The 15974-nt window shown below is 49.1% G+C and overlaps 1 protein-coding gene across 9 annotated transcripts in view; it reads right to left on the minus strand.

Moving 5' to 3' along the window:
- Window positions 1-514: 514 nt before the first annotated feature.
- The window catches only part of RALGDS (ral guanine nucleotide dissociation stimulator), a 95014-nt gene continuing 79554 nt past the window's right edge, over window positions 515-15974 (minus strand). For 6 of the 9 annotated variants that reach the window (XM_035102191.3, XM_088664768.1, XM_035102188.3 and 3 more), the window contains exons 8-19: window positions 15370-15473; window positions 13993-14077; window positions 10881-10958; window positions 9788-9874; window positions 8603-8635; window positions 7973-8094; window positions 6955-7050; window positions 5467-5671; window positions 5079-5165; window positions 4716-4961; window positions 4058-4172; window positions 515-3765 (exon numbers count right to left, since the gene is read on the minus strand). In XM_035102191.3, coding sequence (XP_034958082.1) covers window positions 3590-3765; window positions 4058-4172; window positions 4716-4961; window positions 5079-5165; window positions 5467-5671; window positions 6955-7050; window positions 7973-8094; window positions 8603-8635; window positions 9788-9874; window positions 10881-10958; window positions 13993-14077; window positions 15370-15473 — 1434 coding nt within the window. In that variant the 3' untranslated portion in view covers window positions 515-3589. The remainder of the gene's footprint in view (window positions 3766-4057; window positions 4173-4715; window positions 4962-5078; window positions 5166-5466; window positions 5672-6954; window positions 7051-7972; window positions 8095-8602; window positions 8636-9787; window positions 9875-10880; window positions 10959-13992; window positions 14078-15369; window positions 15474-15974) is intronic. The other 3 variants (XM_088664769.1, XM_088664771.1, XM_035102189.3) reach the window with 1 other exon arrangement.

Raw genomic sequence — 15974 nt, forward strand, 5'->3', positions numbered from 1 at the left:
GTCATCCTCATCCGAACACCATCCTGGTGGTTACTGTTTTCCTATCCCCATGTTAAGTGGGGGGGGGGGAATACAGGACAGCATTTTGTAGAGGACGTTGCGGAAAACTCCCATGTGAATCAGTGAATGAACTTACATGGCAGGGAAGCACCCAAATCTCAGTTCTTAAAGCCTCTCCTGCTTTCCCAGTTCAATACCATCCTTTTGGGAGGAAATACACTGGTGCCTCGCTAGACGAATTTAATTCGTTCCACGGGTCTATTCTTATAACGAAAAATTCGTCTAGCGAATCCCATAGGAAAGCATTGAATTTTTATTATTTTTTTATTTTTGCCCATAGGAACGCATTAATTGAATTTCAATGCATTCCTATGGGAAACCGTGATTCGCTAGACGAATTTTCCGCTAGAAAAATCCTTTCTTTGAGCGAAAATTTCGTCTTACAGGGCGATCGTTAAGCGAGGCACCACTGTAATTGTTCGCTCACGGCACAAAGAAGCTGGAAACAACTTGGTCCTTTGCCTCAAAATCAGCATTTTTATTGAAAAAAAGCTACTTGCATTGCTGTATACAATCACACCAGGTAGTGTGCTACTTCAAGGAAATTGGTACAAAATATACCTCATGTACAGTCACCAACATGGACCACACACTCACGTACGTACGTACATACACACACACACACACACACACACACACACCCTAGCAGCTGTGGACTCTGTTGCCACACTCCAATGAAAAGTAGGGAGAAGCAGCAGCTGTTAAGGGGGGGGGGAAGCTTCAGGAAGAAGTGTATGTGCAGTGAGGAAGAATTGGGTGTGGTGGTGGGGGAGTTTCTGAAAAAGGTACATGTATAAAAAAGGATTTAGCAGAAGCCTAGAAAGGAAGCAGTGTCGCAACTCCAGGCCTGAGGCCTTTTTGTGTGTGTGCACAAGGATTTTGTGGGTGAACCTATTCAGGAAACTGGTGCAGTTCTAGGAAAAGGTTCTGCACTGGCTGATCCACAGAGAGAGTCTTTGACAATGGCTGGCAACAAAGGCCACAGATCCCCTTCCTCCCAGCTGGCAGCAAAAGGGGATGGAGACAAAAAGGAAGCTACTGTATTCTGTTGCTGAAAGCCACCAAGAGCGGAAACGCAAGGAAGAAACGGGTGGGGGTGTATCTTCCAGCGTTTGCCTAAACAAGAAGGGGAAAAAAACCTTATTTACAGGATCAACACCAGAAGCAGATTGGGACAGTAAATGTGGGGGAAAGATAAGACAGCCCACTGCTGCCCTCAAGGAGACTATTATTCGCTCCCTTCATAGGCAGAGCAAAGCTGATTGCCTTTCAGATAATGCTGTTTTGGTGTGTGCGTTGGGGGGGGGGGAAGAGGTGTGTTTTAAAAGAATCCCAAAAACCCTGGGCTTACGAAAACAGGTCGGGCAACTGGAGAATTAACAGCCCTCATTTCTATGAGATCCTGAGCAAGAAAGCAGATTACTTCTGAGGATTCGGTTAAGAGAAGCTCTCATAAGGCTAAGCCAAGAAGGTGCCCTCTAGTTGATGCTGAACTCCCACCAGCACCTGGATGGCACCACCTTAGATAGGCCAGCTCTAGAACCAGAAATTGCAAAGCCTGTACAGACAAAGATGTTGCAGATTATCAGTTACTTACACCTCATTCACTCCCATGTTTCCAGCTGTGCTCATTGTGGTTCTTTTTAAAACAAACAAACAACTTTCCCATTAGTCGCTTGTACAAAGTGTATCACCAAGGCTGCTCCCAACGGAAGTCCTGAGGTGTTGAAGACTCTTCTAGCTTAGTCGCTTTTATGATCAGAAGTGCGTTGTGGGTCTGTTTGCTACCTCCAGCCCTATAACCACAGTGACACAGACAGACACAAGCTCACACAGAGACCAAAGGAGGCAGCAGAATTTCGGGGCTTAGAGAGGATCTGCATGGTCTCTTAGTGTTTAGTGAAAAGCTCGTGGTAATATTTTAGTGGTAAAGATAAAATCAGAAGCAATTTTCGCTTGCCACGTGGTGGAGGGCGCAGAGGTGGGTTGGGTGACAGCTGCAGATAGCATAGGCAGTGGTCAGGAACGATGCGAGTTAAGAGTCCAGCAACTTTGGGGGTGGGGAAGGCAAAGCTTCACCCTCCTTGTGCTAAAGCACTTTGACTCCCCCCCCCCAGGAAACCCTGTCTGAAATGTCCTACAAGTTTCAACAAAGGGGTATGTGGCATATTCCCCCATTCATACACTCAAAAAGGTCTCACACAATTCAAAAACATAAAACTGACCACACTAACGGATATTTAAACAGTGTTAGTAAAATGTACAAATCCAACCATTCTATTTACACAAGCAATAAATATTGGGGGTGGGGTGGGGTGGGGTGGAACATTAGTAAATTCATTTTGAGATTCTCTTTACAAAAACAAAAAACAAAATATCTGATCACATCAGACAATAGTCCACAGACCCTACTTCACTGTCAAAGGTTCTTAGTCCATTAAAACACACACAAGGAAAAAAAACTGGAGTGGCACTTCCCAAGAGGGAGAAGGGAGGTGGGCAGTTTCATTGCAACCCTTTAGAGCAAATCACTTAGCCCTCCTCCCACCTCTTCCTTCTCTCCACCCAAAGTCCTTATTTACAGTGTGTTTTGTACAGAAACCAACTTCCTTCAACTCCTGCCTCTGTTGGCAAGCGGAGGCGTTTTGTCATAGAAACACGCTTGCCATTTTTGATCTTTGGTGGAGGCTCTTAATAGAAAGGGGGAAGGGGAGGAGTTTGGAAAAGTTCAAAAAAAGTCTTGAGTGGGATGACCCTATTCTGGCACAGGATCCACCTTCGCTGGTGGCCTTTAATCCACAAGGCCCTCCATGTGGACAGGCAGCGGTGGGGGAAAGTTTCAGACTCCTGTTAAGGACAAAAAAGTGCATTTCTGGACCAATTCCAGGCAGTGAGTTCGCTTGACCAGGACAACCAAGAAGGAACCGTATCCAGGAGCATGGAAGATGAAGACAGTCATTGTCCCACACATGGGCTCGCCCCCAATCCCCTGAACTCCCAGTCCCCAGCCTCTGCTTGGGTGCTTCTTAGCAGAGAATGGAGAAACCAGGCCCCCCTTAGTAGCACCACGCTGATTGGTGTAGACACCTAAGGCAGGCTATGGCTTCAGGCAGCCACATATGCTTGGCTTGCACCATGGAAAGGTGTTGTTGTTGTTGTTTTTAAATGGGAAATATGTCCTCCTCGTTGTTGTTGTTTTTTAAAAAAGGCGAGATGCAGACCTGATTTAAAGGCAAGCGCCAGCTGCTGCCAACAGAGAGAGAAAGCGCGAAGAGCAATGTGCAGGAGCGGCGTTGCTACTAAGGGATCCCGCTTCCCATTTCCAGGGTTTCGGCTGGGGCATCTCCTTGGCAAGATGAGAAAAGGGTCAAGGCTGCCGGGGTGGGGGAGATCAATCACATCATCTCTCTCACACCTGCCCCCAACCCCAATGGCATTTAAGACAGACTGGTAGCCAAGAGTGGAACAGCACTGAGTTGGTCAGGGGGCAAAGCCCGTGGGTGGGGCAGGCGACCCTCTGCTCCAGGGGTTAGAAGATGCCTTTGGCAATTTTGAGGCCTTTCTGCTTCATCCGTGGCAGCGTGGAGCTCGATCCATGCTTGATCTTGACGGCCTTGGAGAAGCCTCTCTTCTTGAGCACAAAGTCGTAGTTGGCAGCAGAGTTCATGGCGTAGAAGACATTGGCGTTGTCCGGGATTTTCAGTTCTAGGGGGACAGGGGGAGGGAAGCGGGAAAGAAAGAGGTTCAAGGACTGGGCTTTTAAGGAGATGCTACGGCGAGGGGAACATCTCCAATTCCCACTAGCCCCAGCCAGCATGGCCAATGGTCAGCATGGCCAACCAGGTACCCAAATTGGAAGCCATGAGAAGGACTCTTAACTGCAGCGGCACTTCTCCCGACTTGCGATTCCCAGCAACTGGCATTCAGACGCACACTGCCTCTGACAGTGGAGGGAAAACATAGCCGTAATCTTGGCCAAGTACCCATGGCCGCTCACCTCTTTCTTCTGAGATGATCTGAATGAGCTCATAGTCCTCCGGCCGGTCCCCATCCAGATTGTGTTTGGCCATGGCTTTACGGATCACAACTGGGGTCTTGTCCTGGCTGGTGACCTGGAAAATATTAATGTAAAAACAAAAACCCACATTTAGGCAAGCACCTACTTTTGAAGGCAGAAGGCCCATGGCACCTGCAGGAAGGGCTTGGAGGTAACCTTCCTTGAAACTCTGGAAAGCTACTGCCTGTCAGTGTTGACAATACTGAGCTAAATGGGTGCATGGTCTCAGTATAAGGCACTGATGAACTATGTTCATCAGGAGCATCTAGAGTTCAGTGGGCAGAGGATCTGCTTTGCATGTAGAAGGTCCCAGTTCAAACCCTGGCATCCCCTGGTAGGGCTGAGATAGGACTCCCTGCCTGAAATCCCGGAGAGCCTCTGCTGGTCAGTGTAGGAAGTACAAAGGCAGATGAGGTCTGACTTGGTTTAAAGTAGCTTCCTAAGAACCAGCACAGAACATTTGGTGAACGGATATCCTAGGCTGGCTTTTTACATTTGCCCCCAAAAGGCTTCCTGAAAAACCCTCCGGATTTCGAAGAGCACTCAACTACCCACCTCACAGAAAAACAAAGACCCCTCCTCGTCAAAAGACTCTCACCAGAATGCTCTTGTACATGTTTCCATTCTCCACGGCTAAGCTGACCCGAATGATGCAACAGTCATCAATTTGCTGGTTGTAGAGGGGCAAGGAGAGAGAGGAGTAGCTGGAGATGCCTGAGACAGAGCGCTTGTGGGTGCGGGAGGCCGTCACTGGTGTGGAGGAGACAGAGGAGGAGGAGGCGCTGCTCGAACTCGAGCCGATTCCCGAGGTGTCCAGGGAGGAAAGCGAGGTGGATTCCCAGAACTACGGAGGGAGGAGAGAAAGAGGGGAGAGAATTAAAGGGCTTGATTTAAGCCTCTTGCAACAGAGCGGGCGTTTCCTTTTCTGCCTCCCCAGGTATTCCTTATTGAGAAAAATCACCTTTCTACTACAGGCAGTGCTCAGGGGCACCCCCTCCTGGCCAGAAGCAGAGTTGAACGTCTGGGCGTCCAGGACGGGAAGGTAACACTAATAGGGTGGGATAAATTGCATTTCAGAAACAAGCGGCGCCTCGCAAGACACAGGCCCCTCCCACCTCGAGCACAGGAGGGGGAGGGGCTCATATCAGCTCCGCCCACCCGCCCCTAGCTCCACCCACGGCCAACAGCCTCTGAAGCCTGCTCCCTACAGGCATTTGCCTTGGGACAGAAGGATTTCCAGGCATGCCCGTTCCAAAACCTGCCCTCCGCCCCCAAAGCGACAGTCGGCCTCTCCCCTGCCCCCTGCCCCCCTGGGCGCAAGCGGGGCCTAGCGGGACGCTGTCTTGTACCTTCTTTTCTTGACCCTCAGGAGAGTCGGGGATGAAGCTGATATTGATCTCTTCCACGTCGGAGCTGCTGGAGCCGGCAGACGTGACACTGACCGAGTCTGCCATGTCCCCACTGCCCAGGTAGGGACCGCACTTCAGCTGGTCAAAGGACTTGGAGTGGGAGCTGCCGCTGGCACAGGAGGATTCGGTGCTGGGGGCCTGACGGCTGGGAAGAACAAAGAAAGCAAATAAGCACCTTTCAGGAAGGGGCCCTGGTGGCCCAAGAGTAGGCAGAGGGCCCCCGATTCACTCCCCAATGACATCTACGCTCCCTGCCTCGAACCCTGGGGAGCTGCTGCGTGAGTGTAGACAGTATTGTGCGAGATAGGAACATTCTAAGCCAGGCCAATGGTCTATTAAAATGAGGCCTCAGTTCAGAACCATGAGCACTAGGATCTTACATTGTTTTTAAAAGAAAGAGCTCTAGCATGCAGAACTTTGCATGCAGAAAATTGCATGCTCAACCACCAGCATCTCCAGATAGTTTTGGGAGAGACTGCTGCCAGTCAGTGTAGATAATATTGGCTAGAGCCATGGCGATGTAGTGGTTGGAGTGTTGGACAAGGACCCGGGAGACCAAGGTTTATATTCCCCCTCCAGAAGGTCCCAGGTTCAATCCTTGCTGGCCTTGGGCTTAAAATAAAACAAGTATATTCAAGCCAGTAGGATGTCAATTAAAATTGCATTAACTAGCCTTGGGTCCCCAGATGTGGTTGGACTGCAACTCCCATCATTCATGACCAAGCTGTCTGGGGATGATGGGTGTTGTAGTCCAACAATGCCCAACAACTCACTGTTACAAGACACCCCTCTAAGCTAGCCTGGTCCTCATTGGATCTGGTGGGAGATGCTAGCCCATCCCCAAAGCTGGAGTGAAAATTCAACTCCAGTCTAGAAAAAGAGAGAGAGAGACTTCTGCCAGCCTCAGTATAAAGGCATCTTCTTCCTATCTCCTCAGGTTCTTGATTCCAAGTTCATTTCACATGGAGGCAGCCACTGCAGCAGTGGTACACTCGCATTGGCTCAGGTGTGAGATGCCAGCTCCATTGGGAACCTCCTGCCCCTGAACTGTGCCGGCTGGTCATTATGGGAATGTCTATGTCCCGAGTTTAGATTTTTATTTTCCTCTTCCCTCCTTGTCCCTTTTTCCTTATGTGTTAAGGAGGGTTGTTTTTTAGTTTTTAGTTTTTTTAAAAAAAGATTGTAAACCTGTGAGCAGGGACTGTCTTGTTTTCATTGTATTATAAGTTCCTCCGGGAGCCATTTTGGCTGAAGAGGAGGGTACAAGTGTTCTAAATAAATACATAAATAATAAACAATTTCTGCAGCCAGCATGTCTCTCAAAGCTGCTCTCTAGCCCTGAGTTGTTTTAAGCTGGCTCTTAAAATGAGGGCTCAGAGACACCCCTGGAGCAACACTGCACTTTGGGATGGATGAACAAGGACTCACTCGCTCCAGCGCTTGATGATCCCTGTGTTTTTCTTCGCCTTCAGGGTGTTACTGGCTGACTCCGACAGGGGCTCAATCTCACAGGAAAGGCCGTAGCTGGAAGGAACAGGAGGGGGGAGGACATTGGTTGGCGTTTGCATCAACTCTGAGCTTCTTGCCTCAAGAGCTGTTCTCTTCACCCTCCTGCAGGATGGGGGACACTTCAGACCCAGGGGTTCCCAAAGTGGCCCTCCAGGCTTCTCTGTCCGGCCCTCCAGACGCTCTTCCTGGGCTCTGCCCTCCCGCTCACAGGCCACACCCTTTCACCAGCCCTGCTCTGCGCTGCCCTGGAGTGTGTCCTTGGAAAGGGGGCAATGCCTCTTGCCTGCCTACAGGGAGAGATGTGGGGGTGGGCAGAGCCTACAGTATAAAATGGGAGAGTGGTACCTGTTGATCCAGGCACTTTTATCTCTGGCCTTGGCCACCACTGACCTGCTATCCCTGGGAGATAGTGATAATCATCATACACAACACTTGACTGGAAAAGGCTCCTCACCCCTACCCTACCTGATACATAATCCTTTTTTTTTTAAAGGACAAGTTTCTGGTCCTCAAGAGGAACAGCGACAAAGCTGTAATTGGAGCCTCCTATCGAAAGCACCCCAACTAAGCAGGATGTAAGTAGAGAATGGCTGCCGGATCAGGTCAAACAGGGCCTCAATGTGAAGACCCAGTACAGCACCCGAGCACAACGGCCACTCTCCCCACTTGTGATTCGCGGTAACTGGTATTACCTCTGACAGTGGTGTTAGGGCACAAGAGCCCTGCTGGATCAGGCCAATGGCCTATCTAGTCCAACACCCCATTCTCACAGTGGCCAACCAGATGCCCCTTTGGGAAGCCTGCAAGCACAAGAGCCCTCTCCCCACCTGTGATCTTTAGTGTTCAGCAAAGTTACTTGCTTGGACTGGGGAAGCACACTGGGGGGTGGCCCCACGTGATTTAATATTTGAGATGAGGGGGGAAGGAAAGGGCTCACCTCTCTGCCTCACTGAGCCGCTCGATGCTATGGAACCAGACCACAAAGCGATCTTCCTGCGTGAAGTTGTAGTTATTGCAGGCTGACTGGAGCAGTTTGATTTGGGCGATGACTTCAAACTCCTGCAGGTGGAGAGTAGGGGTGGGGGGAAGTAGGGTTAAGCTCGGCTAAGCCCAGAAATATCATTGTAAGGGGTCCTATGGCACCCTCCCCTGACCTACAGCCTTCCAGAGTTTCTGGACTACAACTCCTATCAGCCCTGGCTGATAAGTCACAAAGCGTATAAAAAGTATTTATGAAACAGGGCAGAGTGCTGTCGTTTAGGATGCCTGCCAGTCACTTTCCCATCATACTCCATTCCATCCCCCAGCCAGCCATGCACTCCTCCCAGTACAGTATACTCCATTCCATCCCCCCACCCACCTCCAATTTCTGGTTCCCCAACCGCATTGAGCTATAGAGCAATTCTATGGCCATTGAGAATGCTCAGTGCTTGGAAGCCTCATTTTGGTATGCTGGTTTTATTCTCTCCCTTGTTTACGGCTGCTGCGCTTTATTGAGAGTTTAAAGCCACCTATAAAACGTTTGCGATTCATCATAAAGTTGGTTAAAAACAACAATAGTTCTCACCTTCCTCCTTTTCTCAAAGTTGATCAGGCCAGCCTGAAAGAAAAGAAAGGCAGGTTGTTAAAACCCAGTGACTGCCCCCACTGCCCACCGGTTCAATTTCCGAGCACCCAAAATGCGGGAAAGCTTTAGGAATAGGTAAGTTTGCGGCAAAAATAACAGATTCAAGGACCTAATAAGAAAACTGTACTTTTCTGCAACCATCATTGGATTGTTGCTTTTTAGAAGGGATAGTGGAGTGCGTTCTAAACATGTTGTGATTCGTTTTTTTAAAAAAGTATTATGAAATCAATCTAGAGATGCCAGGAATTAAACCCAGAACCTTCTGCATGCAAAGCGGATGCCCTACCAATGTGCCACAAGCCTTTGCTGTACTGTGTTTAACAGGGGTGAGGAACCTATGGCCCTCCAAATGTTGTTGGAGTCCCATCAGGCCAAGGCAGCATTGTGTCAGAGATGATGGAGAAAACCACATATCTCATTTCTCAATGGCACTTGCATTTCAGATTTCAACTGTACGCCCCTCATGGGCAGGGACCGTTCTTGTTTTGGCGATGCTGGTTAGGCTTGCAGTTGAAATGGTTTTCCAATAACAAAAAATGCATTTAGGCACCCCTTTAAAAGCTGTAAAGGTAAAGGGACCCCTGATCATTAGGTCCAGTCGTGACCGACTCTGGGGTTGCGGCGCTCATCTCGCAATATTGGCCGAGGGAGCCGGTGTATAGCTTCCGGGTCATGTGGCCAGCATGACAAAGCCGCTTCTGGCCAACAGAGCAGCGCACGGAAATGCCGTTTACCTTCCCGCTGTAGCGGTACCTATTTATCTACTTGCACTTTGACATGCTTTTGAACAGCTATGTTGGCAGGAGCTGGGAGAGAGCAACGGGAGCTCACCCCGTCACGGGGATTCGAACCACCGACCTTCTGATCAGCAAGCCCTAGGCTCTGTGGTTTAACCCACAGCGCCACCCGCGTCGCTTTTAAAAGCTGTAAGAAGCAACAAATGTCCACCAGGGGGCAGCGTGACTACAGGTAAAAAGATCTGCTCATGTGAGTCTTAGGGAGACCTTATAAGGTTCCATTACGGAAACATATTATGCAGTGGTGTGCCATTTCAGGAAATGTAGCAAAGGAAAGATCAGTTTGCTTGAAAGAGGGAGCAGGGGGGAAAGGCTTGGTGATACTTACATCCACATAGTCCTTCATGGCTGTGTCCAACATCACTAAGTCAGTGAGAAAGGTGCCCAGGTAAGGGATGGTGCCTTGCATCACGCCCTGTAACAGGAGCCAAGGGGTTAAGATCACTGAGAGAGCCACCGTGTCCAGAGAGGCCCAACATGGGCGTTGGTTAAAAAATGAGAGGTAGGGAAGCTTTGGCCCTCTGGACTTCAACTCCCTATGCTTCTGGGCCATTGGCCATGCTTGTAGGGGCTGATGGGAAGTGTAGTTCTGCCACGTCTGGAGGGCCAGAGCAGGCACCCCCAAACTTCTGCCCTCCAGATGTTTTGGACTACAATTCCCATCTTCCCTGACCACTGGTCCTATTAGCTAGGGATCATGGGAGTTGTAGGCCAAAACATCTGGAGGGCCACAGTTTGGGGATGCCTTGGCCAGAGCGTCCCTGCCTGTAATAAACAGGATTTCCACCACTACACATCAGGACCAAAGGCTCCACAAAATATGGAGTGCACCCAGGTCCCCAAGCTTGATCTAGGAAGAGATATTCCCTCCACTCTCATTATAGGGGCAGCCTTCCATCTCTTGCTAGCAGAAAGGAATGCTGCAACTTAGGCCAGCAGGCCTCGAGCCTTCCAGACATTGCTGGACTACAACTCCCATCATCCCTGATTATTGGCCAGTGCTAGCAGCAAGGGCTGATGGGAGTTAGAGTCCTGGAGGGCCAAAGAGGTTCCTTACCCCTGGCTTAGAAAGATCTCAAGTGAGAAGGTGAAATGAAAAACCTATTTCTCCAACCAAGAATCTGAAAGTCAGCTGCTAGCTCCAAATAGCACAGACTGATGAATCTGCCTTGGTATTTCCTTATTGCATTGATATCCCACCTTTCCTACAAGGAGCTCAAGGTAGCATACATAGTTCTCTTCCTGTTCTACCCACACAACAACCCTGTGAGGTGCGTTAGGCTGGCCTGAGGCTACGCAGTGAGCTTCCAGTGAGGATTTGAATCCCGACCTCGCAAGTTCTAGTCTGGCACCCTAACCACTACACCACACAGCCTCTCTGGTAGAAAGCGGTGTCCTATAAAACACCGTATTTGACTCACCATCTCCCGCTGCTGCTGTTGCCGTTTCTGAGCCCTCTTTGGGTTAATCTCTAGGGTGGCGAACTTGGAGGTCCCCTCCTGCATTGCCAAGGAAAGAGAGAAAGGGAACCATTAATAGGAGTGTCTGGGTGCACAGCTTTCTTTTGAGATGACTGCAGTAATCATCAATAAACCAGAGTGGCAGGAGGGCCAAAGCTCAGCCCCTGGTGGCATCTCCAGGTAGGCCTGGAAAAGACCAGGGCCCCCTGCCTGAAACCCCAGAGATCTGCTGCGAGTCAGTGTAGACAATAGTGAGCAAAGATGGACTGAGCATCTGACTCCGTATAATGAGGATCTGACTTAGTAGAAGACAGCTTCTTATTTATTTCAACCTCTTATTCAGAACCACAAGGACTAGAATCTTAGTTCATTTTTAGGGGAAGGGCCATAGCTCAGTGCTACAGCATATGCTGTGGGTGCATAAGGTCCTAGGTTCAATCCCCAATGGTATCTCCTGGTAGGGCTAGTGTGGCCCAATGTACAGCCAAGGGCCACACGTGGACCTCAAAACCTTTTCTGGAAGCCCTTGGCAACATTTAACACTCCCCCCCCCAAAAAAAACCCCTTGCACTGCCTTCCCAAAGCTGGGTAAGCAAGGTGCTGGTTTGGAGAAGGCAGCACGAGGGCTAGGGGGCGTCAAATTTTGGCCTTGGTACCCCCATGTCAAAATAGTATTGCCGCCCACCCGGTATGAAAAGTTGGACTGCCCTGGTAGAAAGGCTTCCTGCTTTAACCCCTGGAGAGCTGCTGACTGTCAGCGTAGGAAATACTCAGTTTGATAGGTCAACAGTCTGACTTACAACCAGTATCAGGCAACCTCCTATATTTCCTATGCAACGGTTTTTATACACACAGTTGTATTGTTCATGCACGTTTAAAGTAGATTAAAGGGTTTTCAGGCTTGAAGAATAAGGCTTTCTGTAGTTAGGGAAGTTGAAAAAATGTGGACTGGACAACTGATTAAAGATGACCCTTTAAGCTCTAAAATTCTATGATTCCAAGATGCGTAGTCACACCGTGCAAGCAGACCCGTATTAATGCTCACTTTCGTGTAAGCACACCACCATCAAATCAGAGCGAATGATCAGTAGAGGCCAGATTATGATCTACGCTCTGCGGAAACTCTATGCAAGAAAAGCCTGGATCAACTGATCCGTCTGCAGGAATCCTGGGTTAATGGAATCACAGAAGCAGGAGAGCATTCAAAAACTGACCACAAGGTGGGGTGTCACCCAGGCTCCGGGCTGCAAACCCCGCCCATCGCTTGGATGGAGGAACAGTAATTCTGGGAAAGCTTTGACTGCAGTCTGCTGATAAGAAAAGGGAATCCCTCTGTGCGTGTGTGCGTACACACAAACACACACACATGCTAGCTTCCCTCTGGGATGACTCAGTCAGTAGAGAACCAGACGATAACTCTTAATCTCAAGATCATGGGTTCGAGCTGCACATTGGGCAGAAGATTCCTGCACTGCAGGGAGTTAGACTAGATGACTCTCGTGGTCCCTCCCAACTTTATGATTCTATGATTTTCTCCTCCCTGATACTTATCTCTCACCCCCATCACCATCACAGGGGATTCCTTAGCTGCTGAGCCCAGGAGGTGCCCAAGCCTAGCAGAGAAGAATATAAAAACAGCTGTCTCTCCCCGGTTTGCTGCAACAGCATTAAAGGAGGCACGACCCATTCCCTAGCAGAAGAGGGGGATGGGAAGATCTCTCTCTGGATTTACAGTAGATCAACAAAAGGTTTCTGATCCTCAAGTCACTTCCAGACATCCTGTTTCTTAAGCCTTCATCCTGAGTTTTTAAGGTAACTGTTTTGCTGAGCATTATGCCGGGGAGTTAAAAGCCATCCATTATTTACTGAGAGTTGTTCCTTCAAGCTTGCCCAAGGTCACACTCAGGTTGCTGCATGACTTGAGTGGGGAGGATTTGAACCCTGGTCTCCCAGGCCCTAGTCTGAGAAACTCAGATATCTTTGCTAATCTACTTCAAACAACCCAGGGATTTCTCCCAAGAAATCATGATCTACCTTGTGACCAGTGGCGTAGGAAGGGCTGCCCTGGGTGTCATCACTGAGAGGGTTTTTTTTTGACAAAATGGCAAAAATGTGAGTTTTTAAAATAAATAAATAAAAATGGGGCTCACGGAACCTTTTGGTTCAGTCAACAAACGCAACAAAATGCATCTGGCACTAGGCACCAAACCGCAGGTGCCGGCACTTACTGTGGGGACTAAAGTGTGCCCACGCGTCCCCTTCTGGGAGTGACATGGTGGCCCACCACCTCTTCCCCAGCCGCCTTACAGCTGAGGGGGAGGCAGCGGAGAGGCTTTGCGCCATGCGCCCTGCCCTGGCTCGCCCCGCTCCCATGGGCGGCTCACTCCACCCCGGGCACCCGAGGGGCCAGTTACGCCATTGCTAGTGGCCTATCTCCAAGTTGGCCAGAGAGAGAGAGGAGAAATCACACAGACACTCCACTTTCATGGAGGCTAAACGGACCACAGAAGGGAGTGGTGATTTTCGGCCTACCTCTTTAGAAAAACCCTTTCGGATCCTCTAAGTAAGAGACAACTTTGCTGTGTCTTTGCGGAATCCAGCTGCTTTGTATTTAATCCATTAACTGGAAGAAAAAACCCCTGAGGAGTGGTTGCTAGACTGAAACATCTCCAAACGTGAGGACAGGAGTAATGGAAAGAGGGTGGGAATCTCACTTAGCAACTTCCATGACAACAGATGTATAAAGCAAACAGCCAAATGCTAACATCACAGACATTGACCAATCCGTGCTGCACATAGGATTTTAGAGTGAAGCTGTAGACATCATTTCTTGGCCACCCCCAGCAAATAAAAGCATATTCCAAATCAATGCCTGTCACCCAATAAAATATTCCACCTGACTTCACCCCAAAATGGATTAACAGTTCTCATCGGTCACTCCACAACACTCCTGCCCAGGGCAAACGAAAGAAATCTATCAGGCATCAGTGGGACCAAACAGATAAAACACATGTGGCTTGCAGATTTCTGTACTTTTTATTATTTGCAGGTATTTTAAAATCAGGTATCTTACCTTAATGAGAAGCTCCCGACTCAACGAATGGTTGTTCTCATCTGAGAAGATTTCTGACAGCTCGTGGAAAGTGCGGAAGCTTTCTCTGTCAAGAGGGAACAAAGGTATCACTAAAACAAGGCACGTCTGCTTTCAACAAGTCTTCTAAACTGGAGATTTCTATCCCACTTGGTATCTATATTGGTTTCGAAAACATTTTTACATATGCCATTGCTTTAACTGTATTTAAATACATAATGTTTTAAATCACTTTTACATAACACAATACTGCATTGCAGCGGGTTGCTCTAGATCAGTGTTTCCCAACCTTGGGTCTCCAGCTGTTTTCAGACTACAATTCCCATCATCTCTGACCACTGGCCTTGCTAGCTAGGGATGATGGGAGTTGTAGTCAAAAAACAGCTCGAGGCCCAAGGTTGGGAAACACTGCTCTAGATGACCCTTGGGATCCCTTCCAACTCTACAATTTTACAAGTCCATAATTGCTCTAGTCAATCACAGGAAGGGCCACAGCACAGCTACAGAGCACCTGTTCTGCGTGCAAAACGTCCCAGGTTCAGCCCCCAATGGCATCTGCAGGTAGGGCTGGGAAAGAACCCTAATGTGACACTCCAGAGAGCTTCTGCCAGTCAGTGTGGACAACACTGAACTAGATGGATCTACCGTATGTTCCAACTCAGCATCAGACAGCCTCCTATATTTCCCATGTAACTGTTTTTTATAGACACCACCGTATTGTGGATTTGCTTCAAGATACTTCACAGGAAAGGATGTGGGTGGCACTGTGGTCTAAACCACAGAGCCTAGGGCTTGCCGATCAGAAGCTCAGTGGTTCGAATCCCCGCGACGGGGTGAGCTCCCGTTGTTCAGTCCCAGATCCTGCCAACCTAGCAGTTTGAAAGCACGTCGAAGTGCAAGTAGATAGATAGGTACCGCTCCAGCGGGGAGATAAATGGCATTTCTGTGCGCTACTCTGGTTCGCCAGAAGCAGCTTAGTCGTGCTGGCCACATGACCAGGAAGCTGTCTGTGGACAAACGCCGGCTCCCTCGGCCAATAAAGCGAGATGAGTGCCGCAACCCCAGAGTCGTCTGCAACTGGAACTAATGGTCAGGGGTCCCTTTTACTTCACAGGAAGCACTTCAATAGCCATGGATTTCAGAAATCCTTACAACAGAAATCACACTGGCAGGCCAATGCTATTATCCCTTTGCTGCAGGTATGAGTTTGAAGTAACAGTTGTCTTGCCTGCCACCGCTCAGTGAATGTGTAGTAAAGATCTGAGATGGAAGGCCTGGTGCTGCTAACACCCAAGAGGGATCTGCATTGCATGCACTTTGTCCCCCTGCACCCAAACCCTTCTTTCATACCCTACTCACCGGGAGACCTCATCCCATGTCTTCTTCAACCTGTGAACAGCGTTGCATTGCAGGGCGGAGAGAATGGCCCGGAGGGAAGAGAAATTCTTTAGGATCCGGCATTCCTGGAGGAGCACAAGGAAACAGTGGGCATTAGAAGGGGCTAGAAAGAGGAGGTGCACACGCAGAGGCTTAAAAAAACCACCCTTATTAGGCAGTTGTTTCCTGGATTCTCTGCCCAGCATTTGAACTGCTGTCTTAATTTCCTGGAATGGATTAAGTTCTGTGGCGTGTGTGTGTGTGTGTGTGTGTGTGTGTGTGTGTGTGAGAGAGAGAGAGAGAGAGAGAGAGAGAGAGAGAGATTTGCATTCAGGTGACCCAAATGTTGCAGTCAAAAGGAAATGCAAATTAAAACTCCCTGGTTACAGGTAAGCAACAAACTGAAAACTTGTTGCCTATGTTGAGTTTAGCTGCATTTAATAGCAGCGTTATATGGGATGCGGGTGGCGCTGTGGGTTAAACCACAGAGCCTAGGGCTTGCCGATCAGAAGGTCGGCGGTTCGAATCCCCGCGATGGGGTGAACTCCCATTGCTCAGTGTTCAAAAGCACGTCAAAGTGCAAGTAG

The sequence above is a fragment of the Zootoca vivipara genome, chromosome Z2 (genome assembly GCF_965207765.1).
Source record: "Zootoca vivipara chromosome Z2, rZooViv2.hap1.1, whole genome shotgun sequence".
Taxonomy (NCBI): domain Eukaryota; kingdom Metazoa; phylum Chordata; class Lepidosauria; order Squamata; family Lacertidae; genus Zootoca; species Zootoca vivipara.